The 26,933-nt window shown below is 41.9% G+C and overlaps 1 protein-coding gene across 1 annotated transcript in view; it reads right to left on the reverse strand.

Annotated features, from left to right (window-relative positions):
- The window catches only part of PMPCB (peptidase, mitochondrial processing subunit beta), a 46,046-nt gene that overhangs the window by 10,137 nt on the left and 8,976 nt on the right, over positions 1-26,933 (reverse strand). Inside the window, exons 2-11 of the mRNA XM_089685590.1 lie at positions 24,427-24,555; positions 20,198-20,284; positions 15,531-15,660; positions 10,721-10,919; positions 10,519-10,598; positions 9,551-9,657; positions 6,661-6,804; positions 5,829-5,989; positions 4,100-4,185; positions 3,687-3,775 (exon numbers count right to left, since the gene is read on the reverse strand). Of these exons, the coding sequence (XP_089541716.1) occupies positions 3,687-3,775; positions 4,100-4,185; positions 5,829-5,989; positions 6,661-6,804; positions 9,551-9,657; positions 10,519-10,598; positions 10,721-10,919; positions 15,531-15,660; positions 20,198-20,284; positions 24,427-24,555 (1,212 nt within the window). The remainder of the gene's footprint in view (positions 1-3,686; positions 3,776-4,099; positions 4,186-5,828; positions 5,990-6,660; positions 6,805-9,550; positions 9,658-10,518; positions 10,599-10,720; positions 10,920-15,530; positions 15,661-20,197; positions 20,285-24,426; positions 24,556-26,933) is intronic.

The raw sequence follows: 26,933 nt of genomic DNA on the forward strand, positions 1-26,933 counted from the left end.
TTAGAAAATACTGATGTTTTGGTATAAGACCCCTGAGGTTCTCCATGCCCACAATCCAAGTGTTTCTCCTGTCTGCTGGTGAGAAAACTGGCACCCTCTTCCATATTTTCTGGACTTGCCAACACATTGCATCCTTCTGGAGAGAGGTCCTTCACCGTTTGCAGCTACCTTTACAGGCTCTTATTTCATTTGAGCCTATCCACTTTTGCTGGGCCTACCTTATGCAGGCCTCTCCAAATTTTCCAGGAAACTATCCTCCCATGTTTTAACAGCGGCCAGAAGAACCATTCCCATGCATTGGCTTTCTACTACGCCTCCTACCCGTTTGGAATTGGTGAAGGTTATAGTAGAGATCAGAAGAATGGAGTACCTCACTGCCTTGCATGTTACCATCTTTGAAGCAGTTTGGGAACCGTGGGATCTTTCCGATTTGCCCACTGAATTGTCTGACAATGATAGCTAATTCACTGTTATGCATTGACATTGTATGTACCTATATTCCTCTCATCGTTGAGCCTGTTTCTTTGTTCTTTCATTGCCTTATGATTATTTCGCAATTCTATGCAATTTTGTTTGTTGTACACCATTTAACAATAAAAAGTAAAATATAAAAAAATAAAATAAATGATTATATATATATGGAAAAAAAAAAAAAAGTCTCAGCCTTTCGTACTACTTTAATATAAAAGATTTTTATCCCCCCCTCCTTTCATGTAGCTTCATGTCTGACTCTCAGGTAAAATGCCCTGTATAATATTTATTATTATTACTTTCACCGTTTCACAGTATCAGTTAACCCCTTATAGTAGTGATTATATGCGGTTTTTGTACTATAAAGGGCTAATGTTTTGGGTTTTTTTTTTTAACCTGACAAGTGATAAAAGAAAAGCATGCTGCTGCTACCAAATTTCTTATGCTGGCCATACACGTATCAATTTTCAGACAATATTTGTACGAACATTCATATGAAAATTCATTGTGCATTCGGTGACTGAACGAATGTCATCTGCAAATTTCACATGCTTTTAAAACTCAATTTTAAATTGAATGTAATTTTTTAACAAAAAACACATGCACTGAAAAGTTGTTTGATCAAGATTCTGCTCCTTTGAATTTTCCCATCGCTGTGGTAAAAAACAAAACAATTTGACACCAGACATTCTTAAAATGGAATTTTTTCAGGGAAAGGCAAGGCTGAGCAGCACTAAGTATCTACAACACACACACAGCCCGACTTGGGAGCAAGGGAGCCCGCATGACCCAGTAAAGACAATACAATTTGTAAAAACCTGCTGGATATACTGTACTTGCAAACAATAGATCCTTCTGTGAAGAGTGAAGAAGAGATAAACCTGCAGCTACTACCGAGGAAAAAAAAAAAAAAATCAGGTGCAGGGAAAAAAAGATTATCAAAAAGGATTTTTAAAGCTTGGTATGGGAAAAGAAACATATAGTAAGTAGGTCTTACTGGAAGCTTTCAGAGGTGCACCTTGGAGACAGTAGAACAGGGAAACAAGACCATCTGTCTTTGGATAGTCAAAGATCAGGTCCAGGAGCAGATATATAGTTCCATGGCGGGAAGGAGAGAAGATACAGATGACAAGAAGACTAGAGTGAAGAAGCACCTTCTTGGTGTCACCCAGCTGAAAAAAAAACAAGGGGAGCTCTGAAACATTCTCATAAAGAGAAGGGGTTGCAGCTGGAAGAGTAGATAAGGTCATAACAAGGAATGACCAAGGAATAAAACTGCTGCAAAAATCTACATTTTTCAAAAGGGGTTGAATAGTAATATTTTACAAGGGAGCAATACCAAGAAAAACCTGACAAAAAAAAAAAATCTAGAATAAAAACAAGGCGGCTAAAGATCAAAAGATATTGAACTTCTTTACCAAGAACTTTAGGAAAGAGGTCCTCATCTTGCACAAAATGTAGCATGCCTAGCTGACTGACCTTAAAAAGTTTCAAATAGAAAAAAAAAAACAATGAAAAAGGGATATGCTAAACAAAAGTGACAAAATTAATTGAGACTCCAATGTAGTTTGTTCCTTATTTGGGAGAGAATATAAGAAACTGAAGAATGATGAGTGATCACCGAAGGAACCTTTCCTCTTATGACAGACAAATATAAGAACCTCCATGTAAAAGCAAGCCAGAGTAGGATGGTGGATAACCAATTAGGATCTTAATCCAACTAGGAAACCAAACCCCAGGATGTAGGGAACCTAAACAACCTGGGTCTATGTACACTGGGTCACAAGAACTTAGATGAGTGAGGAAAGGCAACTGGACAACATGGCTAATAGTAGGGAGCTACAGAGGATCCTGAGCTTCCATACTGAAGATATTTAAACTGCCTTGGACCTGTTAAGATAGACAAAACAAAAAACAATTGGAAAAGGTGGGAGGGCACCTTTAAAACAGAAGGTTTCTGGTGTAGAGATCTGTAATTTAATGGCAGAGTCTGTAGGAGATGATGCTTGGCGCTAACTTGTTTACATTTTCAACAGAGGCAGGCTATACAGACTCTGAATCTGAATCAGTGATGGTTATAGGGGCCTCAGGCACTCTACAAAAAGAAGGGCAGGAAGGTTAGAAATAAATTCTGTAATAGAAGGTACCAGAGCTCTTTTGGTGCTTCTGCAAGCAGACTGTTTTCAGTTGTGCACAAACACAAATTCAACAGTGGATATGAGAGGCCCTGTAGATGCAGAATAGGTCTTAGGCCTAGACAACATGGCTACAGAAGCTGCTGAAGGGGATGACCCTACATAGGATGAATCAGATAGCTGGTATATAGAGACCAGCTTAACCAGCATATTCGACATCTTTACTGATAACAATTATCTTCAGAATATGGGGTGTGTTTTAAAGTAAAAATAAAAATAGAAAAACAAAATGTAAAAAAAAATGTAAAAAAAAAAAGTAATATAGTTAGAGTTATTTCCAGTAGAGCAGAGCAAAAAAAAAAAAAAAAAGTGTCCAACCTGCTAGCAAAAAACGAGGCACAACAGTTGAAAGTTGGGAAGGGGGCTGGCTTAAAGTGACTGTAAAGGTACAAATATGAAAACAAACATGTTATACTTACCTGCTCCATGCAATGGTTTTGCACAGAGCAGCCCCGATCCTCCTCTTCTCTGGGCCCCCACCAGCACTCCTGGCCCCTTCCCCCTGCCAAGTGCCCCAGACTTGGTATAACAACCACTTGCAGACCCTGCAGAGCAGGGCTGACGTTTTAGAGGAAGAAGCAGCACGAAGGAAAATCAGTTTGATCACAAAATACATATTAAGAAAAGAAAACAGTGTGACAGAGAGATTTGCGCATCACTATGTTGCTTTCCCTTTCTCTGTCCAGTCACAGGCTGGGGGAAGGTACAGGATGCCCTGGGCTCAGAGGAAGTGGGTTGCATGATGCTGGCCATCAAATGGAGGACGTTTGATGGCTGCAAATGTACTACGAGGAAGATCCCTTGGTTAAAAGATGAATACTGCATCAAAAGTGGATTTTGTTACTTTATCTATAAAAGACATAAAAATCAATACTTATTTTTGACTGGAGTTCGGTTTTTTAAATGTTAACTGGGGTACTGCTAGTCCCAAGGTGCAGTCATACTTCTACTGTAAGAAATACATGTGAGAAGAAGGCAATATACTGTATGTGCTGGGTTTTTACAGGACAGAAGACTTACATCTATCCTTGCTTCCAGTTCAGGTAATGGTAGTCTTCGGTTATAACACAACATCTGCCTGCCTATATCCTCACAGATAGGTGTGGAACCTTTAAAAACAATACATTAAATCAGATGAAACACAAAATAATAAAATGCTACCCTATGTCTAAGAGCTAGCAATGCCATGCAAAAACCTGAATATAAAAATATTAAATAATTTAAAGTACCGCTATGTAGTGCAAACCATTTTTTATTAACATCATTTCAGAGGTCTAGTGAATTCCCCTCTAAAGTAGACTACCTTCATTACTTACTATTTTGGTAATTTTAATGAAGCCTTTATACATTTATGAAAAAATGCTTTCAATGTTTACATGATCTTCGTGATAGACAGCTATAAGTCTCATAGTACATATGGCAAGATACATTACCGTCCAGCTGAAGCAACATGTTTGTTTTCAACAAATTTTTGGCTCGTGCAACTTCACTTTCTGTAACACTTGTGCAAAGCCTTATCCTAAAACAAACAAACATACGGTATAGAGGTGTAGTGTACTTGTGTGTTGAAAGCTCATATGCAAGCCAGTTTACACGTGCTAGATTAGGCATGGCAATTTTCATATAGTACATTTATTCCAGCTTGGACCAATGCAACTGTGTATGTGCCATAAACCTGTGGGATCCCCCTTGGGAGCTGGAGATAACTGTAGCAGGTACCGCTACTACAAAACTGCTGTTCGCTTCCGGGTCCCATGCAAAGTGGTTTCCCTGCTACATACCAAACACAAGAGGTCACCCTCTTTGAAATGGCGCCAGTCAGAGAACCCTTTGCATTTTCTCAATAGAAGCAAAAGGTGTTTTCTGATTGGATGAGGTGGAGATCATGACTTCAGCAGTGGTGCCTACTACAGTGATTTCCAGCTTCCACGGAGGTCCCACAGGTATGGCCCATACATACTTATATTGGTTCAAGCAAGTACAATGGAACTATAGAAAAACTGCAATAGCTTCACGTCAGCTTTAATGATTATGTGTGATGTGCACCTCACTTACAGGGATTAAACAAAAAACAAAAAATGGAAAAGTCACATGATTTTTAGGTGTGAAAGTGATGACATGATTTGTGTTGAAAGCAGAAATGATGGAACTTTGTTTTCTTTCTGCTGTGTGATGAGATACCTAACTAACAGGTAGGAAGCCTCACGTTTGTCATTCACTGTGTGCGCTGCTAGTAATATGGAATCATGTCAAAGCTTTCTGAGCTTCAAAGAGGACAACTTGTTGGTGCCCGCTTAGCTGGTGCCTCTGTGACTGCAATTGCCAATTTGACGTGTCATGAGGTACAGTATCAAAGGTTATGACCACATATACAGTGCCCGGGAAAATGTCGTCTGATAAGCATAAGCACGATCGATGTGGTCAACTGACCGAAAAAGACAAAAAAAGGACACTGCGCAGGATTGTGACCCAGAATAAGAAAACTGCTGCAAGAGTGACTGCAGAGCTCAATCTCAGTCCCAGATTCCATTTTTCTCTGTCTAACCCCTGTATTTTGGTAGCATTAATGACTAACTCCACCTTTAGCAACATGTTACACCCCCTTCTCACCTCCACAGAGATCTGTGACTGAATAAGCTACAAATCTTGTCTGCCACTAAGGCAGATAGACTTGTAGCTATCATTGGAACACAAGGGCAGAAATCGACGCACTCTTAGTCCATTGACACTTCTTCCAGTTCTCTAAGTGAAAGCCCATACAAATGGTATGAGCAGAGAGCTGGAGGAAGGCTGCTGAACACTGCATCTGCGATCCACTGGGTGCAATACTTTGCAGGCTGATGTGGAAAAATAACAAATGCACTTTTTTCTGCAAACTTACATGCATTATTTTTTTCTTAAAAGGTGAAGTTTTTTTCTGCTGAAACAGTCTCACTATCTAAAATGGCACATGGTATAAGCAGAATGAGTCACAGCTTGTGACAGAACATTCCAAGCAAATCCCTGACAACTATTAAAAGCCGTGGCATCTGGTCCTTTGTTTCAGTGATTAGGATATTTTGGTTTCATGCTTTGTAAATAAGAACTACCAACACCTTTCCTTCGAATGTTAATACAAGGATGCCCCTAATAATACAAATGATTTGAAAATTGGTTGCTTACCATTCTTTTTGAACAAAATGCATCATGTCTTCTACTGTGTTTGGTTCACAAACCATATACAGGCCCCAGAGACCAGTATCTGTGTAACAGGTATTGAATGACTGGAAACTGTGACACAAGTTTCCATGACAGGTGATCTGTGCAAGTTTACTCGATAAATTCTGTGAAGTTAAAAGAAAAATATAGATGGATATCTATAAAAGTACACAAATCTCCATGGAAACTGTTGACAGTGCTTACAAATAATAGGTTATAAACTTGATATATAAAATTGACATTGTGCACTTTTTCTCAAATTCTACATTAACAACCCCCCCCCCCCCAGATTTAGCGAGTGGAAAAAACTACACCCCTGTATTTACCACCACTTCACATTCATGAATTTAGAATCAGGGGTTTGATTAGGTATCAATGTGTAGAACCACTTTATAGTCTATGCAAGCAGAACCTTCATTTGAATCTTTCAACACTATTGATCCCCGAAGTAACGGCTCCAAAAGATGAAATGAAGGGTTACAGACTGGCCTAGATTTGTAGAAGTTTGTTGATTCTACCAGCATGCTCAAAGAGTGTGAATTGCCCATTTTTCATTAAGCAGCAGGATGGAGAATGAGAATAATACAGGTTCTCGCTAGTAACAGAAAAGTTCTTGTGTCTTTAACCCAGCAACTGACTTTTTTCCACTGCCTTTTGGTTGAAATAAGAATTTTGGCTGGTCGTTATTAATGGTAATGTTTTTTTACAAGTACACTTTCATATATAAGCCTCATGTTTTTCCTTTAATTTGTCAGTATATTTATGCAATACTATAACAATTAAAATAATTCCATACCACACCACTTCCAAAGGACCGATCCCAGTTGCCTATCAAAGTGTTTGCCACCATAAGCGGAATAGTGTCAGGATGAGACCAACCAACAGCTTCAACAGAAATGGCAATGTGGGCTATCGGCATTTTATCATCACGAACACAGATCTAAACAATTAGCCAAATTAAAGTCTTGTTAAAAGGCAGATTAACATCCAAACAAAATCGCACATCAGATGAACTTTTTTTCAGATGAATATAATTTTTTTTACATAACCAACCCCCTTTCAGTACATTCTTTAGTTATTTCATCTATGCAACTTTCATTTTCAGTATTGCACTTTCTAATGACAGTTCTGAACCACCAAAATATCTGATCTTGCAGACGGCTGCTTTGGGCAACATAAACCTAGTTTATAGAACACAAGCTAAAAGAGTAACACCAATCTTCACATAATTCAAACTCGTAATGCATCCTCACTGAACAGTCATGTAGTTGTTGCATTGTTAAATGAACTGTACATCAGCTTGCAACAATGTGCAACCATGTTCACTGACTAACATTTTTTCCACCATTGTTTTGTTTAGTAACAGCAGGGAATAAGCACATGACTTGGTGACTTTATGGCACCTGAAGATCAGTTAAACTTGGCTATAAAAATGCCCATATGCCCCAATACCTAAGGACAATCTGGTATGCAAATATCGAGAATCTTCTGGTTGAGAATCTGGCCTATGCCTCCAATGTCAAACTAATGGTCAATAAGGTATAGATGAATCAGAGTGACTTGCGAGCCACAGGTGTGATAATTACTAGAGGATCGCAAACATGAAACACATAACTACAACTGTGTTGGAAATATCTACAAATATATGTTGCGCTCCTAAATACTTCTCAATAAATAATAATTAAATTATTACCATTAAATTCATTCAAATTATGATACAAATAACTAATAAAAGTGTATAAATACCAAAACATATTTAAATAGATTGATTAGTTGAAACTATCTCCTCCAAATAAATATCAAAATAATTCCTCATGAAATACTCCTCTAAAAAAATATTTTACCAAGTGCTCATAAATCATCTATTAGTGACATGATGTACTTACTAATACCCTCAATTTCATTTATATTCATAATACCCTCATTTAATATAATAAAAATAGTAAACCAACTAATAACCCTCAACTAAAACGCATTTAAATGATCCCCCATAAATAAAAATAACCAAATGCTCATAAATAATTTATGAGCATTTGGTTATTTTTATTTATGGGGGATCATTTAAATGCGTTTTAGTTATTATTATTATTATTATACAGTATTTATAAAGCGCCGATAGTTCGCTCAGCGCTGTACATTACAAAGGGGGACAGAACATGTACAGTACATCATGTCACTAATAGATGATTTATGAACACTTGGAAAATATTTTTTTAGAGGAGTATTTCATGAGGAATTATTTTGATATTTATTTGGAGGAGATTAATTAGTTGAAACTATTTAAATATTTTTTGGTATTTATACACTTTTATTAGTTATTTGTATCATAATTTGAATGAATTTAATGGTAATAATTTAATTATTATTTATTGAGAAGTATTTAGGAGCGCAACATATATTTGTAGATAATGGTCAATAAGGCTATGCATCATAGCAGTGGGCAAACAGTTTGGAAGGGGTGAGGACAAGATTTCAGCTAGGACGACTGGAAGATATTTGCATACCATAGCGTCTCCAGGATTCAGGTTAGCCACACACTAAATAGCCACGCCGACATGTAAGTTAGCAGTGGCTATTTAGAAACGTTAATATTTACTGTATTGCTGGATGCACACTGATTTATTTGCGGGTTGAATGAAAAAACAAAAAAAAAACAAAAACACAAACACCATAAAATAGACACGTGTCCCAACACAACCTATCTTGGTGCAGCAATATCCCCTGCTATTCTACTGAATTCTGACAGAGGGGAGGTTCCCCACCCGCCAGAATTCACAGATCAGTGATTGAAAGCACTGATCGGATGCTGGTTTTCCAGCCTATTCCTTCCACAAAAGCCGGTTATTAGACTGGCTTCTGTTGGAAAGACAGCTGTACATACTGACGGAAAGTTGGCAGATTCCTGCTGAACTGGACGATTTTCGGCCAGTGTGTACCCTGCTTAAAGTGTTACTAAACCCACAACAGTAAAATCAGTCTGTATATGCAATAAATAATGCTTCTTATTTTCACTGTGGAACCCAAGGGGTTAATCCTCCATAGTGTGTAAAAAGGATGTTTGATCTTTTTTAATTCTCTCCTCCTTCTACTGTCCCCAATATAACTCCTGATGGATCAGAGGCTTGGAGTCACTCTGCACATGCTCAGTTTGGTGCATATTGCTAGAGAGTTTTTTTTTTTTCTTGGGAGAGTGCATGTGATGACCACAGGGCCAACCAGCATTGTCCAGACAAGAGGGAATGAAAACTCCTCCTATAAGCTTTAACATGTGCTCAGCTGGACACTGATAAAAGTCACAAGACTACTCTAACTGCTGATGAGAAAAGGTATTTAGCAGTTTATATTTCCTAAAATAACTGCATTTCCATGTTCTGTGTATTGTGGCAGACCAGCTATAGTGAATGAAGGGTCCTGGGTTTAGTAACACTTTAAGGAAAAAGGTATTTTATTTTGTTTGATATTAAAAAGGTAAAAAGATTTCTGTATGTTCCAAGCAATGCACTGAAATCGTAAATTGCAAAAAGCCTATGAATAAAATATACTAGTTATAAGTGAAATATATTCTGTAATCATTACTAAACCACTAAAATTATACTGCGATTATGGTATAGTACCCTTTAAAATGCTAACTGAAAATATAGTTATCAATAAAGACATTTCTTTGAAATTATAAAAATGATCTTTACCTCACTGCCTGTAAAAGTGCATGGAGGCAGGGTTTCCCCTTCGTATATGGACGGCAAATTACCGAAATGATACTCTGCCAAGTCACGCAACTGATCATGCGACACACCTTTAATAAACAAAGTTTATATCATTCAAGAACACGAGTCTATTAAGTGTGACAAGATCCTAACAGGTCTATTTACTTGGTCAAGGCCTTAAAGAGGATTTCCCGTTTAGGAAAAAAACAACCACAAGTGCTATCCAAAATGGTGGCATTCATTTAAAATGGCACCACAATGTATTGCTTTGCATGCTACCATAATGCAACCTATATGGGTGAATTGGTCCTTAAAGTGATTGTAAAGGTTTTTTTTTTTTTTTTTTTTTAAATAACAAAAGACATCATACTTACCTGCTCTGTGCAATAGTTTTGCACAGAGTAGCCCTGATCCTCCTCTTCTGGGGCCCTCCACCAGCGCTCCTGACTCCTCTCCACTTCAGAGTTCCCCTATAGCAAGCCACTCACTATGGGGGCACTCGTGCATGCTCAATTCCAAAGCTGGGCTCTGTGGGTCCATTGACACAAACAGTATGGGGGGGGGGGTTAAAAAAAAATCAGCAGGTACAGTTTTTGTAGCTGCTGACTTTTTTTTTACAGTGTAACTGGACTTCCACTTTAGTACAGAGAATGCATGGAGATAAAAAACATTCTGCTTTACAATCACTTTAAGCTTTCACTTACAACTACATCTGCTGGGAATGGGATAAACAGACGTTTAACAATTAACTGCACTGCAAAGGATTGGGGGCCAATCCATTAAGCATTCTAAAAAGTGTACAGAGCCTGCTATTGCCCACACTGGGGATTTAGCAGAATGAACCAACAGGCTATTGCATGTAAAAGGAGACTTCATTTAAACAATATATATTTCAGCTTTCTATTATAGACAGTTGACAGAAAATTCATTAGTAAGTTCTTCACACTTACCACCAGCAGCAGCCAGGACTATACGAGGTCCTTTATAATGTGTTGTGATGTACTCCACCAAATCATTACGGTTTATGGATCTGGAACAAATATATATGACAAGATTACTTATCAAACACATTGGTCTAAATATATTCTGTATAGCGATGTCAGATCTTTCGGCTCTCAATACAATGGCAAATTTGTATACAAATGAACCTACTGGATGTTTTCCGTAGGACCCAGGATAGTTCTTCCTAGTGCTGTACTATGGTAGGCAGTAGCATGAAGATAATCAAAGACCACTTCTTGTAGATTTGTCTCCACTTCCTGCATCTCCCTCAGAATAACGCCTCTTTCTCGTTCAATCTCAGCCTCTCCTAGAGTGCTGTTTTGAATGATGTCTGCTAGAATCTCTACAGCTGCAAAATAATATGGATTAACTACACTGTTTTAACCAATATACACAAGTTAAGTTAATCAAAAGTTGAATTTTCATCTCAATATCATTATGTATATGTCACAAAATAACAAAAAAGTAATGAAAAATGGTGCATACACATGTAACTGCAGCAGGCTATGGACATTCATATTTAAATATTCCTAATAAACACAAAATTTGCTTTTAAAACCTTAACTGGCCACTCTTGTTGCAGGTACTGTGGAGCAAATCATTTTTAAAACTCACAGCAGTCCAATACAGCTCAGACCCCCCCCCCCCTTACCTGCAGTGAGTTACCTTCCATTAATAACTAATGTAAACACAGAGCAGGTGCTCATGGGTGGGGAGCGGGGGGTGGGGGGGGGGGGTGCCAGGCTGGCTAAGGCAAGATCTTGAGTATCCTTTGTTGGAAACATCAAGGATGAATTTCTTCACAGTATCTACTGCTACGGAGGTCATTAGGTGGAAGTTTTAAAGCCAAATTACTGCTTTAAAAATACATGTACCGTATTTGCCGGCGTATAAGACGACTGGGCGTATAAGACGACCCCCCTACTTTTCCTGCTAAAATGTAGCGTTTGGGCTATACTCGCCGTATAAGACTACCCCTCTTCCAATGCACACCAGTGAGGAATAGTGCCCCATCATTGATGTCAGTGGGAGGAATAGTGCCCCATCATTGGTATTAGTGGCAGGAATAGTGCCCCATCATTGGCATTAGTGGCAGGAATAGTGCCCGATCATTAGTATCAGTGGAGGAATAGTGCTCCATCATTGGTGTCAGTGGGAGGAACAGTGCCCCATCATTGGTGTCAGTGGGAGGAACAGTGCCCCATCATTGGTATCAGTGGGAGGAATAGTGCCCCATCATTGGTATCAGTGGCAGGAATAGTGCCCCATCATTGGTATCAGTGGGAGGAATAGTGCCCCATCATTGGTATCAGTGGGGGGAATAGGTGCCCCATCATTGGTATCAGTGGCAGGAATGGTGCCCCATCATTGGTATCAGTGGGAGGAATAGTGCCCCATCATTGATGTCAGTGGGAGGAATGGTGTCCCATCATTGGTGTCAGTGAGGGGTGGAATAGTGCCCCATCATTGATGTCAGTGGGAGGAATGGTGTCCCATCATTGGTGTCAGTGAGGGGTGGAATAGTGCCCCATCATTGGTGTCAGTGGGGGGTGGAATAGTGCCCCATCATTGGTGTCAGTGGGGGGTGGAATAGTGCCCCATCATTGGTGTCAGTGGGGGGGGGAATAGTGCCCCATCATTGGTGTCAGTGGGGGGGAGGAATAGTGCCCCATCGTTGGTGTCAGTGGGAGGAATAGTGCCCCATCATTGGTATCAGTGACACCAATGATGGGGCACTATTCCTCCCACTGAGACTTGCTGACCCTGTTCTCGTATGGTGCTGCTGCAGCCAGCATATGTGGTTGCAGCAGCACCTCTACACAGAACACTTACCTGCTGCTCCGGCACTCAATTTTCGCGGGGCCGCTCGGCTCCGCCTCCTCGCCGGTGATTGGCAGCCTGTGTGCCTTTCCTGAGCTACAGTTCTGGCGGCCAATCACCGGTGAGGAGGCGGAGCCGAGCAGCCGCACGAACATCCAGTGGCCGAACTGAAGGAGACGCCGCGCTTCCTGGACCGGATCGTCGTGGGACTGGATCCAGGTAAGAGACATCAGCCCCTGCAAACCCCTGTACTTAATGCCGCAGCCCCCCTAAACATGTGTACCGGCGTATAAGACGACCCCCGACTTTTGAGAAGATTTTCAAGGGTCAAAAAGTCGTCTTATACGCCGGCAAATACGGTAAATACTCAAACCTCTGTAGTCTTGTTACAGGTTCACTTTAAGGCTGGGCTCACACTGCTCCATTATGATACTGATCCGACTTTCAGTGCGATTATGTAGTACTAACTGGGTGAAACTTTGATAAGGTTTGTATACTCAATAGGACCAAAACTGCACTGGAATAACTTCAAGGTAGTACTTTATTATGGTTATTATACAGGATTTATATAGCGCCAACAGTTTGCACAGTGCTTTACATATAAGGGAGACAGTACAATTATAATACCTTTCAGTACAGAAGGAATAGGAGGGCCCCGCTCGTGGAGCTTACAATCTAAAGGAAGGTGAAGGTGATACAAAAGGTGATAGCTGTAGGCGATGTTCTGATGGCGGTGGCTCAAGTACAGTTACTTAGGTGGAGGTGGGGTAGGCTTCCCTGAATAAGCAAGTTTTCAAAGATAGCCTAAAGGCAGACACGGTGGGGGCTGACCGGACATATTGCGTTAGGGAGTTCCAGAGGATGAGAGAGGCTCTGGAGAAGTCCTGGAGGCAAGCGTGGGAGGAGGTGATGAGGGAGCTTGAGAGCAAGATGTCTTGCGAGGAGCGGAGCAGGCAATTTGGATATCTGCGGATGAGGTTAGTGGTGTAGCTAGAGGCAGTGTTGTGGATGGCATTGTATGCTGTGGTTAGCATTTTGAATTTTATACGTTGGGTTAGTGGAAGCCAGTGGAGGGATTGGCAGAGAGGGGCAGCAGTCACTGATCAGTTGGTAAGGTATGAGTCTAGCAGCAGCATTCATAAGAGACAGAAGGGGGGATAGCCTGTGTAACGGTAGACCAGTGAGAATGAAGTTGCAGTAATCAAAATGGGATAAAACCAAAGTGTGGCTAAGTTGTTTTGTGGTGTCATTGGTCAGAAAGGGGTGGGTTTTGGAAATGTTCCAGAGGTTGAGGCGGCAGGATTTAGCCAGTGACTGGATGTGGGGCCCAAAGGAGAGGTCAGAGTCTAGGATTACGCCTAGCACCGGGGCATGTGGGGAGGGACCAATGGTTGTGCTGTTGATCTTAATGGTAAAGTCATTGGGAGGGGATCTGGGAGGAGGAAATATTACAAGCTCGGTTTTGGAATGACTGAGTTTAAGGTAGTGGTGTGACATCCAGGCTGATATGTCGCTTAGTAGATTTGTGAGAAGATTGAGGGGGTGAGCTGGGGAGTGGAGAGAGATCTTGGTGTCATCAGCATAGAGGTGGTATTGGAAGCCATGGGAGGTTACCAATTGGCCCAGGGAGGAGGTGTAGAGAGAGAAAAGAAGGGGCCCAAGGACAGAGCCTTGGGGTACCCCAACGGAAAGAGGGAGAGGAGCAGAGGAGGAGTTGTATGTGATGCTGAAAGTGCGCTGAAAAGGGTAAGAGGAGAACCAGGAGAGAGCAGACACGGAGGCCAATGGAGTGGAGTTTTCTGAGGAGGAGCGGGTGGTTGACTGTGTCAAAGGCAGTGGAAAGGTATAGGAGTATGAGTATGGAGTAATGACCATTGGTTTTATCAGTTAGTAGGTCGTTAATGAGTTTTAGTAGGGCAGTTCCAGTGAATGTTGTGGGTGGAAGCCAGACTGTAGGGGATCAAGAAGGCTGTTGTCGGTGAGGTAGCAGTTCATACAGTTGTGAACAAGGCGCTCTAGAAACTTGAAGGCAAAAGGGAGCAGGGAGATGGGTCATAAGTTATTCAAACAGGTGGGGTCCAGTGAGGGTTTTTTAAGTATGGAGGTAACCAGTGCATGTTTGAGCAGGGAGGGAAAGGTGCCCATGGAGAGTGGGAGAGTGAGAGGTTGAAGATGTGGGTTAGAGAGTTTAAGATAGAGCAGGAAGGAGGCTGCAATAATTGTGAGGGGAGAGGGTCCAGGGGACAGGTGGTGAAGTGAGCCTTGGAAAGGAGTTCAGTAACTTCCTCAGTGGTAACAGGGTCGAAGGAGGAGAGTGTTAAGTGTGGTGTCGGGCCTTGAATGTTGGTTGGGTTAGAACCTTTTCCAAAATCACTCCGTGCTGAGTCACATTGATGTGAACAGACAACATTGAAAACAATGTGATCTGAATTGTCAAGCAATTCTATGCGACTCAAGTTGCATCTGAAATCACTATTGTGAACCAGGCCTAATGTGAACCTGCGAGTTTCATATGCAGGGTAAAGCAACAAGTTAGCTTTAATGCAAAACAAAACAACTGCTCCAATCAATTCATTACAGCTTTTTTTAAAGTAAAGTGCACATGGACAGGGCATTTTACAGAACGATACAATACAAAAATTTCCCAGCACACTTTCCAGTTAAGTCAGCAAAAATATTTGAATCTGGTGCAGACACACTATAGGTCTTCAGCTTACCATTGTGCTGTGCTGGGTGTCTGCTGTGTCAATGCAGAAATAAGGAGCTACCTCCAGAAATAACTGCCCTCTGTTAATTCATTGGTATATGCAGAGGTTGGACAAAAAAAAAAAATGGAAACACTACATGATTTGCAGGTCATTTGACAAGCATAAGCATGGTCAACTGACCGAAAAAAACAAAAAAGGACATACACAGGAATCACTGCTATCACATGGGGAAAAAAGGGAACAGGATAGCCCTCAGTCCTAACTAAGCTTTGACTAGGTTTCTCTTGAAGGGCTTTTTCTCATGGCCAAAAGGTGGGTAAACTTAGCTCAGGGGGTCTTAAACCATTTTGACCAAAACAAATATGATCCAAAGCAGAGAATGTTATAGGAATTTACTTGTCACAGAATCAGCTGTAATCCTTGTCACCTACCTCTAGGCAGATCTTTGGAAAAAGCCTTTGCATAATATACTGTCTGTTCTCGTGAAGTATATGCATTCAAGTGAGCACCCATGTTTTCAATTTCAAGCTCCAGGTCTAGCTGGGAACGCTGCTTTGTTCCCTAAGATAATCAGTGCAAAATTAGGAAGCCATTCGAATAACAATTCTGTAAATAACACCTCTGCTATATAAATACTTTGTGAAGTACTGTAAAGCATCATAGCCACTATAGCTAACTATACAATGAAAACATTTTAATACAGTCTTAATTTAATTACATTTTTAATCAGGATATTTATGTTGTTCCTTTCCTCATCGTTTTAATTTCAAGATATTAACACAGTTACCCCAACAGAACATAAGACATAACCTGCCATGCATGTAATGGAGTTCCTTATCTACTTTTTCCAGCAGTGGGTGCCGCTTTAAATTCCTTTTCCATGATCCAGTGGGCTCCCACACTCCTCTGTGCTACCACAATTTCCAGGAGTTATGGACACACCAGGGATCATGAAAATTCAGCTATTCCTTGTCCTCAGGGAGGCCATGCCTGGTGAGACAGCAGGGACTGGGCACTTTAGCTTTCACCAGGTGGAGGGTTCTCCTTTGTTGATGCCAGCGTACAGCTACAAGATGATAGTGCAAGAGCGTGCACCAACAATGGGGCATAATTCCTTCCACTGACAACAAAAATGGTTTACTTCCACTGGACACAGTCCAGCCGCCCTAACGTCTGAAGGACAGTAAACTGGCCCTTTCTCTAGAAAATTTGGAGACCCCCGATTTAAGAGAACGGAGTATGATAATAAATTAACAGTTGGAAATAGCACAACAAAATTCAGTCTAGTGTAAGAATAGTTACTTGAGGTTCTCTGCAAAGGTGTGTGTGGGGGTGACCTCTCTCACAAGGAGGCTATAAATATGAGGTTATAAATGGTAGCCCAGGTAGTCAGTCAATCATATGGACTTCTGGACTGGCTGCACAGGGGAAAGATGCTCTCTCCAGGTACTAAAAGGAAGAAGGGTCAGCCGCACACCGGAGGATAGATGAATATAGTGTGTATTTATTGATCCATAGGACACACAAAACACCAGGACATGAATACAGGACCTGTTAACAGGTCCTGTATTCATGTCCTGGTGTTTTGTGTGTCCTATGGAGCAAAAAATATACACTATATTCATCTATCCTCCGGTGTGCGGCTGACCCTTCTTCCTATTGTATCGTGTGTGGTGGCAAGCCAGAGCCTGCACCTGTTGTGGATTGATCTGGATTGTTTGCCTGAGCGGTATACCTTTTGTTCTTTGCATTCTCTCCAGGTAATGGCAGAAGTCCTATGGATGGGTGCAGGGAAAGAGTCAGTTGAAGATACAGGGCCACCTCACTGGAAAGACAGTATTCCAGGGCCAGCTAGCTGGGTGCCCACGATAGTGACTAGGGTTAAATGGTTCCAATAAACTATTTCAAAGATTTAATGTCATGTGTAAGGCTTGGAGGTCCCTTAGCCATTTCTTCACCTGGAATTCCAATTAAATACAATCGTGGTATCTTTCTTGGTGAATAACTTTATCCAATATATGTACTAGCAACCCTACAAATCTTTGTTCTTTTAATATCCTGTTTTTTCTTCTAACAGTTTTGTGCTGCAATCACAATTTTATTCTCACGAATTACAGTTCTTTTTGCACATTTGCAGCACCTGACATCATTTGCATATTAACAGAGCTTGCTTTTAATTTAAAGAAGATACAGTCAGGTCAATAAATATTGGGACATCGACACAATTCTAACATTTTTGCCTCTATACACCACCACAACGGATTTGAAATGAAACGAAGATGTGCTTTAACTGCAGACTGTCAGCTTTAATTTGAGGGTATTTACTTCAAAATCAGGTGAACTGTGTAGGAATTACAACAGTTTGCATATGTGCCTCCCACTTGTTAAGGGACCAAAAGTAATGGGACAATTGGCTTCTCAGCTGTTCCATGGCCAGGTGTGTGTTATTCCCTCATTATCCCAATTACAATGAGCAGATAAAAGGTCCAGAGTTCATTTCAAGTGTGCTATTTGCATTTGGAACCTGTTGCTGTCAAATCTCAAGAGGAGATCCAAAGAGCTGTCACTATCAGTGAAGCAAGCCATCATTAGGCTGAAAAAACAAAACAAACCCATCAGAGAGATAGCAAAAACATTAGGCGTGGGCAAAACAACTGTTTGGAACATTCTTAAAAAGAAGGAACGCAACGGTGAGCTCAGCACCACCAAAAGACCCGGAAGACCACGGAAAACAAATGTGGGGGATGACCGAAGAATTCTTTCCCTGGTGAAGAAAACACCCTTCACAACAGTTGGCCAGATCAAGAACACTCTCCAGGAGGTAGGTGTATGTGTGTCAAAGTCAACAATCAAGAGAAGACTTCACCAGAGTGAATACAGAGGGTTCACCACAAGATGTAAACCATTGGTGAGCCTCAAAAACAGGAAGGCCAGATTAGAGTTTGCCAAACGACATCTAAAAAAACCTTCACAGTTCTGGAACAACATCCTATGGACAGATGAGACCAAGATCAACTTGTACCAGAGTGATGGGAAGAGAAGAGTATGGAGAAGGAAAGGAACTGCTCATGATCCGTCGCATACCACCTCATCAGTGAAGCATGGTGGTGGTAGTGTCATGGCGTGGGCATGTATGGCTGCCAATGGAACTGGTTCTCTTGTATTTATTGATGATGTGACTGCTGACAAAAGCAGCAGGATGAATTCTGAAGTGTTTGGGCAATATTATCTGCTCATATTCAGCCAAGTGCTTCAGAAGTCATTGGACGCCGCTTCACAGTGCAGATGGACAATGACCCAAAGCATACTGCAAAAGCAACCAAAGAGTTTTTTTAAGGGAAAGAAGTGGAATGTTATGCAATGGCTAAGTCAATCACCTGACCTGAATCCGATTGAGCATGCATTTCACTTGCTGAAGACATAACTGAAGGGAAATGCCCCAAGAACAAGCAGGAACTGAGGACAGTTGCAGTAGAGGCCTGGCAGAGCATCACCAGGGATGAAACCCAGCGTCTGGTGATGTCTATGCGTTCCACACTTCAGGCTGTAATTGACTGCAAAGGATTTGCAACCAAGTATTAAAAAGTGAAAGTTTGATTTATGATTATTATTCTGTCCCATTACTTTTGGTCCCTTAACAAGTGGGAGGCACATATGCAAACTGTTGTAATTCCTACACCGTTCACCTGATTTGGATGTAAATACCCTCAAATTAAAGCTGACAGTCTGCAGTTAAAGCACATCTTGTTCGTTTCATTTCAAATCCATTGTGGTGGTGTATAGAGCCAAAAATGTTAGAATTGTGTCGGTGTCCCAATATTTATGGACCTGACTGTATATTAAGTGTATGTATTGACAAAAGTTTTTAAATTTTCTTTTGGATATAGTAGGTAAGTGTTACAAACCCCTGTCAGTTTATTTTCTGCTGTCTGTGTATCACTGGGGATATTTTTCTGTACTTCCTCTCCTACATGCACAAGAGGAATTTAGAGGAAATCTCTCAGACAGCAGTCCCCAAAACAAGCAAGTCCATTGGAAGATTCACCTCTTGTTCTGGGGACAACTGTAACATTTTGTATTTCCCCTCACTTTCTCTCTCGATGACAATGGTCATCATGACAAATAGGGGGTGAATCTCACAACAGACTGAAATAAAAACTTGAGAGGGTCTAATCCTATACAATACAAAACTAAAAAAAAAAAAAAAAAAAAAAAAAAAGCTTTGCCTAGAGCAGGGGTCAGCAACACAGATTGCGATCTACCAGTAGACCGCGGTCTGGGCTTTCTGATCCGCCATCCCAGATAAACAAAAATAGTGCAATGCAGAGGGACTACTTGTAAAGTTGAATCTGTAGTAGGGAGCAAGAGGTGCATAAGCCAATGTCTCCTCTGGAGTTCCGGCTCCTGTCGCATGTGGAGTGATACCAACTTGCACTCCAACTCTTATCCCAGCTAGCAGTCTTCAGAGTGGTGCCAGCAGCAGGAAAGAGATCTTGATGTCAGAAGTAATACACTGGACATAATAGTATAGGGCTTCTTTTACACACTGATGCACTGCGGTCTACCCACATTGTGGGTGCAGCGTACCTACAGCTTTCTTGTGGGTTTGCTGCACTTAGCCATGGACTTCTAATATATCCTGGGGGTTTGGTGCACTTTCTGAAAGCTCACTAAAACTAAATGCAGGAGCCCAAAGAAACAGCTAAATTTACCTACGAACACCTATATTAGCACCTAATTAGGAGGGTGCTACATTTGTTAAGTGACTCAACCGCAGGGTTTTACCACCCCCCAACGTGTGAGAGCCCTAAGGGTGCCGCTATCAAATGCAATTATGGGCTCACTGCCCTTTTAACACATCACGTGATCAGCTGTGTTCATAGGACACAGTGATCACAGAGACTGCCAGGTGTGCGTGGGAGGACGTCATATGGCGTCCTCCCAGAACTGGCCGGCCGCGGTACAGCCGTCATTCAGCTAACTGCGGCCATACAACTGAAGTACTTTATAGCTTTCATCATATCAACTGTCATGTTACATAAGTCTAATAATACAAATTTGGTGTGTGTTTTTTTTCTTCAAGTTTTGCAAGTCTTACCTTAAATGCCATGTGCTCTAAAAAATGTGCAGTTCCATTATTCTTCTCATTTTCATACCTGCTTCCAGCATCAATCCATAGACCCACCTAATTTCAAATGGAAAAAAGTAAGAGGACACTGAACATACAAAATTATATTAAATACATCAAAGCACCATAAGCAATCCAAAAAAAAAAAAAAAAAAAAAAAGGGTAAAAGCACAACACAGAGATGCTCGGCACCCTTATACAGCTGCGTTGCACAACCCAAGCTCACATTTACTGTATTGTTTGCATTAGCTTGTGTACTTCCAGCTTGATTATATGAGTATACCATCTTATGGCTGTCTCCAAAGAGGAGAAGACTATGAAAAAGTTTCTGTTGTCTTATTAACTTGGCAGTTATTAACAACTGCCAAATATTGCAAACCTGAAGGGTAACACATAGAAGACACCTCCCGATGTCTGTATGTCAAGACCTTCCACAGTGTAAGCAACTCTGGCACCTAGAATGCCAGTACTCCAATATACACAATTCCTGTGTCCGTGAGGCTGCCCATCACAGTAGCAAGCTCACGCGCACCTCTGTCACATTAGGACCAGCGGCTGTGCCTGTGCTTCCGCTGCCTCCCTAATGGACTTCAATGGGCTGCTCAAGCTGCTGCTTGCAAGACTATACTGCCGAATGCCTGTTCCTTGTTGGCGATCAGGTCTAACCGGTAGTGCCTGGTGAATGTGCTGAAGCTGGACCATGTTGTGGCCTTGCAGATCTGTCCAGAGAGGCACCAGCTTTCTCTGCCAACGTAGCTATGCTAGCCCTAGTTTAATATGCTTTCAAACCTGATGGTGGCGTCAGTGTTAAGGTTTTGTATCCTTCTGAGATAGCTTCCTTTAGCCACCTTGCGATGGTACCTTTAGAGGCTGTGTAACCTTTCCTTGGTCCTTGAAATAAGACCAAGAGGCTGGACTAGTGCCTCCATGCTTTAGTGAGCTCTATGTACGCAATTAGGCATAATTACATCGATTTTGTTGTAGTCTCTTTCTTTGGTGTTGCTTGGGCTCCCGCAAAATGATGGTATTACAATCTGTTCTGTGGAAATGTGACGTGTCCTTTGGTAGGAATGCCGGGTCTATATTGAGGATAATCCTATCCATCAGGATTGTACAGTAAGGCTCTATCACTGACAGTGCTTGCAATTCTCTTATTCTGCAAACTGAGACTAGGGCTACTAAGAGTGGTTTTGAGGGTTAAGTATCTGAGAGAACATTTTTCCAAGGGTTCGAATGGCTCGTGTTGGAAACTCCTTAGAACTGTTCCTAGATCCCAGACTGGGCATTTGGGTGCGTATGGTACTCTACATCTAGTGATAGCCCTCAGGAATCTGACCACTAGGCGATCCTCCGCTAACTTAAATTCCAGGAAATTCGACAAGGCAGCTACTTGAACTTTAAGTGTATTAGCTGCTAGGTTATTGTCTGCTCCTGCTTGTAGGAATTCGAGTACTGTGTTCAGGATAGGAGCTCATGGCAACTCATTCCCCTTCCTCAAATAGGAAAACTTCCTCCAGGTTTTGTTGTAAATGGCGTTTGTAGACTTTTTCCGCCCGCCTAGGATGGAGACCACCTTCTCTGATAAGCCTTTTGTGGCTAGCCTTTGCTGCTCAGAAGCCGTCAATTACAGCTTTTCCGGGTGTGGGTGTTCCACTGACCCCTGTACTAGTAGTTCCTTCCTGGGTGGTATTGTTCACGGGTCAGTTAGGCTCAGCTTCTTCAGGAAGGAGAACCATGGCCTTTTTGGCTAGAATGGAGCGATGAGGATAAACTTGCATGAGAAATCTGTATTTTCTGTACCACTCTTGGTAGTAGTCTGAATGGTGGAAAGGCGTAAAGGCTGAGCCAGTGCATCTGTGCCTGCACTTTGAGGGTCTCTCTGAAGGCAGAAGCACTTCCCTAGTTTTGCGTTTCATTTGTTGGTGAAAAGATCTATGGAATGAGTGCCCCATCTGCTGCAGATTTGGGCGAACTCTGTGTGGCTGAGGCACCATTCTGATTTCCTCACAACTTAACTAATCTGCTAGCAAGTTCAAGTCTCCCTTCACATGATATGCCGTGATTGACCTTAGGTTTCTTTCTGCCCAGCCTAACAGGGTTTCTGACAACTCCATCAGCTTTGGGGACCTTGTACCCCCTTGTCTGTTCAAGTACGTGACAGCAGTCATGTTGTACGACAGGACTTGAATCTCTTTCCCTTTTATTTTTTCTTGAAAAGCCATAAGCACTTTGAAAATTGCCAGTAATTCCCTGAAATTTGATGAGCTTCTTGCGGTTTCTGGGTCCCACTTACCCTGGGCCAGGCAGCCCTCCATGTATGCGGCCCGCCCCCGCATACTTGCATCTGTAGTGATTTTTGTTGGGTTGGATTTTTTCCATCTTCTCCCGAGTTCCAGCATCTGAATGTTTCTCCACCAATCCAATGACTTTTTTACATTGCGAGTGAGGCTAATGCTGGAGTGCAGAGATGCTTGGCTGCCGTCCCAGTGGGAGACGACATGATTCTGTATTGTCCTGGAGTGCACCCATTGCACCCCCAGTATTGCTGCGGTCATCCAACCAACAAGCTTCATGGCATTTCTGATCATACAAACTGGTATCCTCCGGAGACTCATTGTGTCCTGTTGTAGTTTGAGTACTTTTTCCGGTGTTACGTATAAGCAGGTGCTTGTGGAATCCAGAATATATCCCAAAAATGTAATTCTGTTGGAAGGGATTAGCTGTGATCTGTATTTATTAGCCATCCTAGGTTTTCCAAGAAGGATATTGTATATGCCACATGACATTCCAGAGCTTCTTTCGTGTCCGCAAACAAGATTATGTCGTCCAGGTAGGGGATACTATTTATCCCCTTTAGCCTCAAGCTGTCATAGTGCTTCCACGTGGAGCTTTGTAAATACCCTTGGTGCTGAAGACAGACCGAAGGGAAGTGCGTTGAATTGGAAAAAGATTGTTCTGTTCTTGGGCCCCTGTAGCGTGAACCTCAGGAACTTCCTTGACTCCTCCCTTATTGGGATGTGAAATGTGAAAGAATGCATCCTTTAGGTCTATTGATGCCATGAATACTCTGGGGGAAGAATTTCTTTAGGGAAAAATGGGAATGGGCCAGTTGCCTCACCCGAAGATATTGGCGTTAGAGCGGAGGAAGGTAGGCTTTGCCCCACAGGGTAGCGGCCCCTTGGTCATTGAAGCAGGCTTATCCCCCTCCTGGTGAGCCTCGCATGACCGCAGATGGGCGAGGAAAGAGGGGTGCTGTCTCCCCTAAAGGAAATGTCACGGTAACCCCGAATGAGGCCACCCCACAAGGCCTCTGCCTTGCTTGGTAAGGGGGTAGCCTCATTCAAGAGGCCTCTGTACCCCGCCAGACAACCTTGGTAAAACAACAAACGGGGGGTAGTTCAGTCCTGCCCAGAGGAAACACAAATACCGAGGACCCCAGGGGCGGAGAGTCTATTTATTAAGATAAAGTAGATCAGGTGTTTCCTGGAGGGAGGAGCCTCTCTCATGTGAAGCTGTCCTGGAAGATGACTTTGGAAATCTTTGTTCAATGAATAGGAAACTTTGGTCTCTAAGATAAGCCCAGCTGTAAGGCCCCTTTCACATGGACAATACAATCAGGTCTGCCTGTCAGTTTATCAGGTGGACCTGATCAAATGGTTCATGTATCCCTATGGACTGGAGGGTGTAAATGAACTTGTGTCCATTTACGCCCGCCTACCTCCAATTCAGTCCGCAAAAAAAAAAAAAAAAAAAAGGATCCGACCCCCCTCCAGCTAGGCAAATAGGAGGGGAGTCATCCCATTTACATCTGGACACCTACAGAGCACAGAGGAGCTCTATCCATGTCCACACTGCATGAACTGAGCAAACAGGGACAGTCATCAACCCGGACAGATCCCCTGCTGAGCAAATTGGATTCCGCCCCGTGTGAAAGGAGCCTTATTCGTTGTTGGAAATTTTCCTGATCATCTGTTTCAGTGACAATTCTCAGTTATTCAATTTCCTCTTACTTTATGTCCAAATAACTTCTATCATTAGGTTGTAACTTGGAAAAAAAAAAGTTCCAACTCTTCCCCACTCTATTGAAAATGAAGAAGCAAGCTTTAACAACATACAATTAGGTTTGTGAATGCTACACAGTTTGTCATTTGACTTAATGCAACAAAAACAAAAATGTGACATGATATAAGTTCTCTTACAGTACACGTTGACAGTCCAGAATCCTCAGACGCAACTCGCAGTCCATTATTCAATGTGGTGATTTTAGTCTCTGGAACATTTAAAACAGCTTGTGTTGCTGTTTGTGTAGACCAACATCTGGGCAAAGGCTGTATGTACAGAGAATAAAAAAAAAATTATGTATATATGTAAACATGTTATATAGGTTATAGATACATAGACACCTGCATGAATTATCTTTTTTAAAAAGAATATTCCTCCATTATCTAAAAACATTACTATTAAGTCTGATTTCAATCTAGGACAGAGGTAATAGGTCCTGTTTTTTCCTGACAAAAAGGCTATGCTACAGTGAAAGTAATCTACATTACTTCACAAAGGGGTCAGAAACAGGACTGATTTGAGCGAGGACAGATATATGGAAGATACAATTTTATTGGTCAAGCTTGGAACAATGTAACTATGCATATACCATATCTGTAGGATCTCCACTAGCTCCTGGGTCCTCTGCCAAGCAACTGCCCTGCTGCATTGTAAACACAGGAGGTCCTTCGCAGGGCACAAACTAGTGGTGTACTGAAATGAAAATTCCAGTGCTGAAACCAAAAATTCAAAATGCACTTGGGAGAAAACCAAAATGGACAGTTTTTTTAAATTTAAAGGATAAGTTCACCTTTTGACTAAAAAAAATAAATGCACATTTTTTTTGCAGGTAAATCATTTTTGGTTGCAGGAGCCTGTAAAGCATTGCACTAGCAATTAGCAGATCACTGGTGCCATGCAGGTCTCCTGCAGACCTATCAGTAAATCTACTTGCCCATACTGACAGATATACTGACAGAAATATTCAATAAACTACCACGGTGCTCCACAGCAGCTACAGCATTGGGAACAAAACACGGGTGGAACATGTAACATGTTCCCAAAGGTGAACTTATCCTTTAAGTTAATGTGGTTAACGTTTTTGCATGCAAGTCTGTGGGACGCAACTTTGCATGCAAGTCTGTGGGATGCAACTTTGTATGCAAGTCTGTGGGACGCAACTTTGTGTGCAAGTCTGTGGGACGCAACTTTGCATGCGAATTGCCTTGACATTTCTTTTATAATAAAAACAGAGAAGCCATTATTGGCACCTATTTTCCTATCAGCAAAATTCCGATAACACTATTTTGGGACCATACGTTTCGGCTGCCAATATATCAGTGCATCCCTAGCACAAACGCAATTCACAGAATACTATACATTTTGTCAATTAATGCAAAATGTGCTCCGATTGGAAGACGTGGAGATGGGTACTTAACCTCCCCGCCTTTCCCACCTCACGTTGCGTCAAAACGAACGCCTCATGTCGATTCATGAGGAGTTGAAGCCTCCCATTCAAGTCTATGGTGCCGCTCCTAAAACGCCTGGCAGGCGTTTGCGATGCGGTTGCAAGGCAGTTGCGGAGCATTAATACCATTTAACTTCATTATAGGTGTTTGTCGTGCGGTTTTAACTCTTGGCAAACACCTATCAACCACCTCAAAACCGCGCATAGGGCGCCATAACGCCTGTCAAAAGCTATAGGGGCGTTTGGCAAGAGTTAGAAATAAAGTCAAGTGTGAACGACCCCTTAGGTCCATATACATTTGGACACAGGCACAATTATAGTTTTTTTCAGGTATTTACCAAAACATATTCAAGCTATAGTTACAGTGAGGAACAGAAGTATTTGAACACCCTGCGATATTGCAAGTTCTCCCACTTAGAAATCATGGAGGGGTCTGAAATTCACATTGTAGGTGCATTCCCGCTCTGAGAGACAGAATTTAAACAAAAAAAAAAAATCAGGAAATCACATTGTATGATTTTTAAAGAATGTATTTGTCTTGCACTGCTGAACAAGTATTTGAACACCTGAGAAAATCAGTGTTAATATTTGGTACAGAAGCCTTTGTTTGCAATTACAGAGGTCAAACGTTTTCTGTAGTTCTTGACCAGGTTTGCACACACTGCAACAGGGATTTTGTCCCACTCCTCCACACAGATCTCCTCTAGATCTGTCAGGTTTCGGGGCTGTCGCTGAGCAACACGGAGTTTTAGCTCCCTCCAAAGATGTTCTATTGGATTTAGGTCTGGAGACTGGCTAGGCCACTCCAGAACCTTGATATGCTTCTTACGGAGCCACTCCCTGGTTATCCTGGCTGTGTGCTTTGGATCGTTGTCATGTTGGAAGACCCAGCCACGACCCATCTTCAATGCTCTGACTGAGGGAAGGAGGTTGTTGCTCAAAATCTCACAATAAATGGCCCCATTCATCCTCTCCTTAATACAGTGCAGACGTCCTGTCCCTTCGCAGAAAAGCACCCCCAAAGCATGATGTTACCACCCCCATGCTTCACAGTAGGGATGGTGTTCTTGGGATGCAACTCATCCTTTTTCCACTAAGCACGACGAGTGAAGTTTAGACCAAAAAGTTCTACTTTGGTCTCATCTGACCACATGACTTTCTCCCATGCCTCCTCTGGATCATCCAGATGGTCATTGG

This window comes from Staurois parvus, unplaced genomic scaffold (genome assembly GCF_062004578.1).
Source record: "Staurois parvus isolate SC_StPar_1 unplaced genomic scaffold, SC_StPar_1.0 ptg000019l, whole genome shotgun sequence".
Taxonomy (NCBI): domain Eukaryota; kingdom Metazoa; phylum Chordata; class Amphibia; order Anura; family Ranidae; genus Staurois; species Staurois parvus.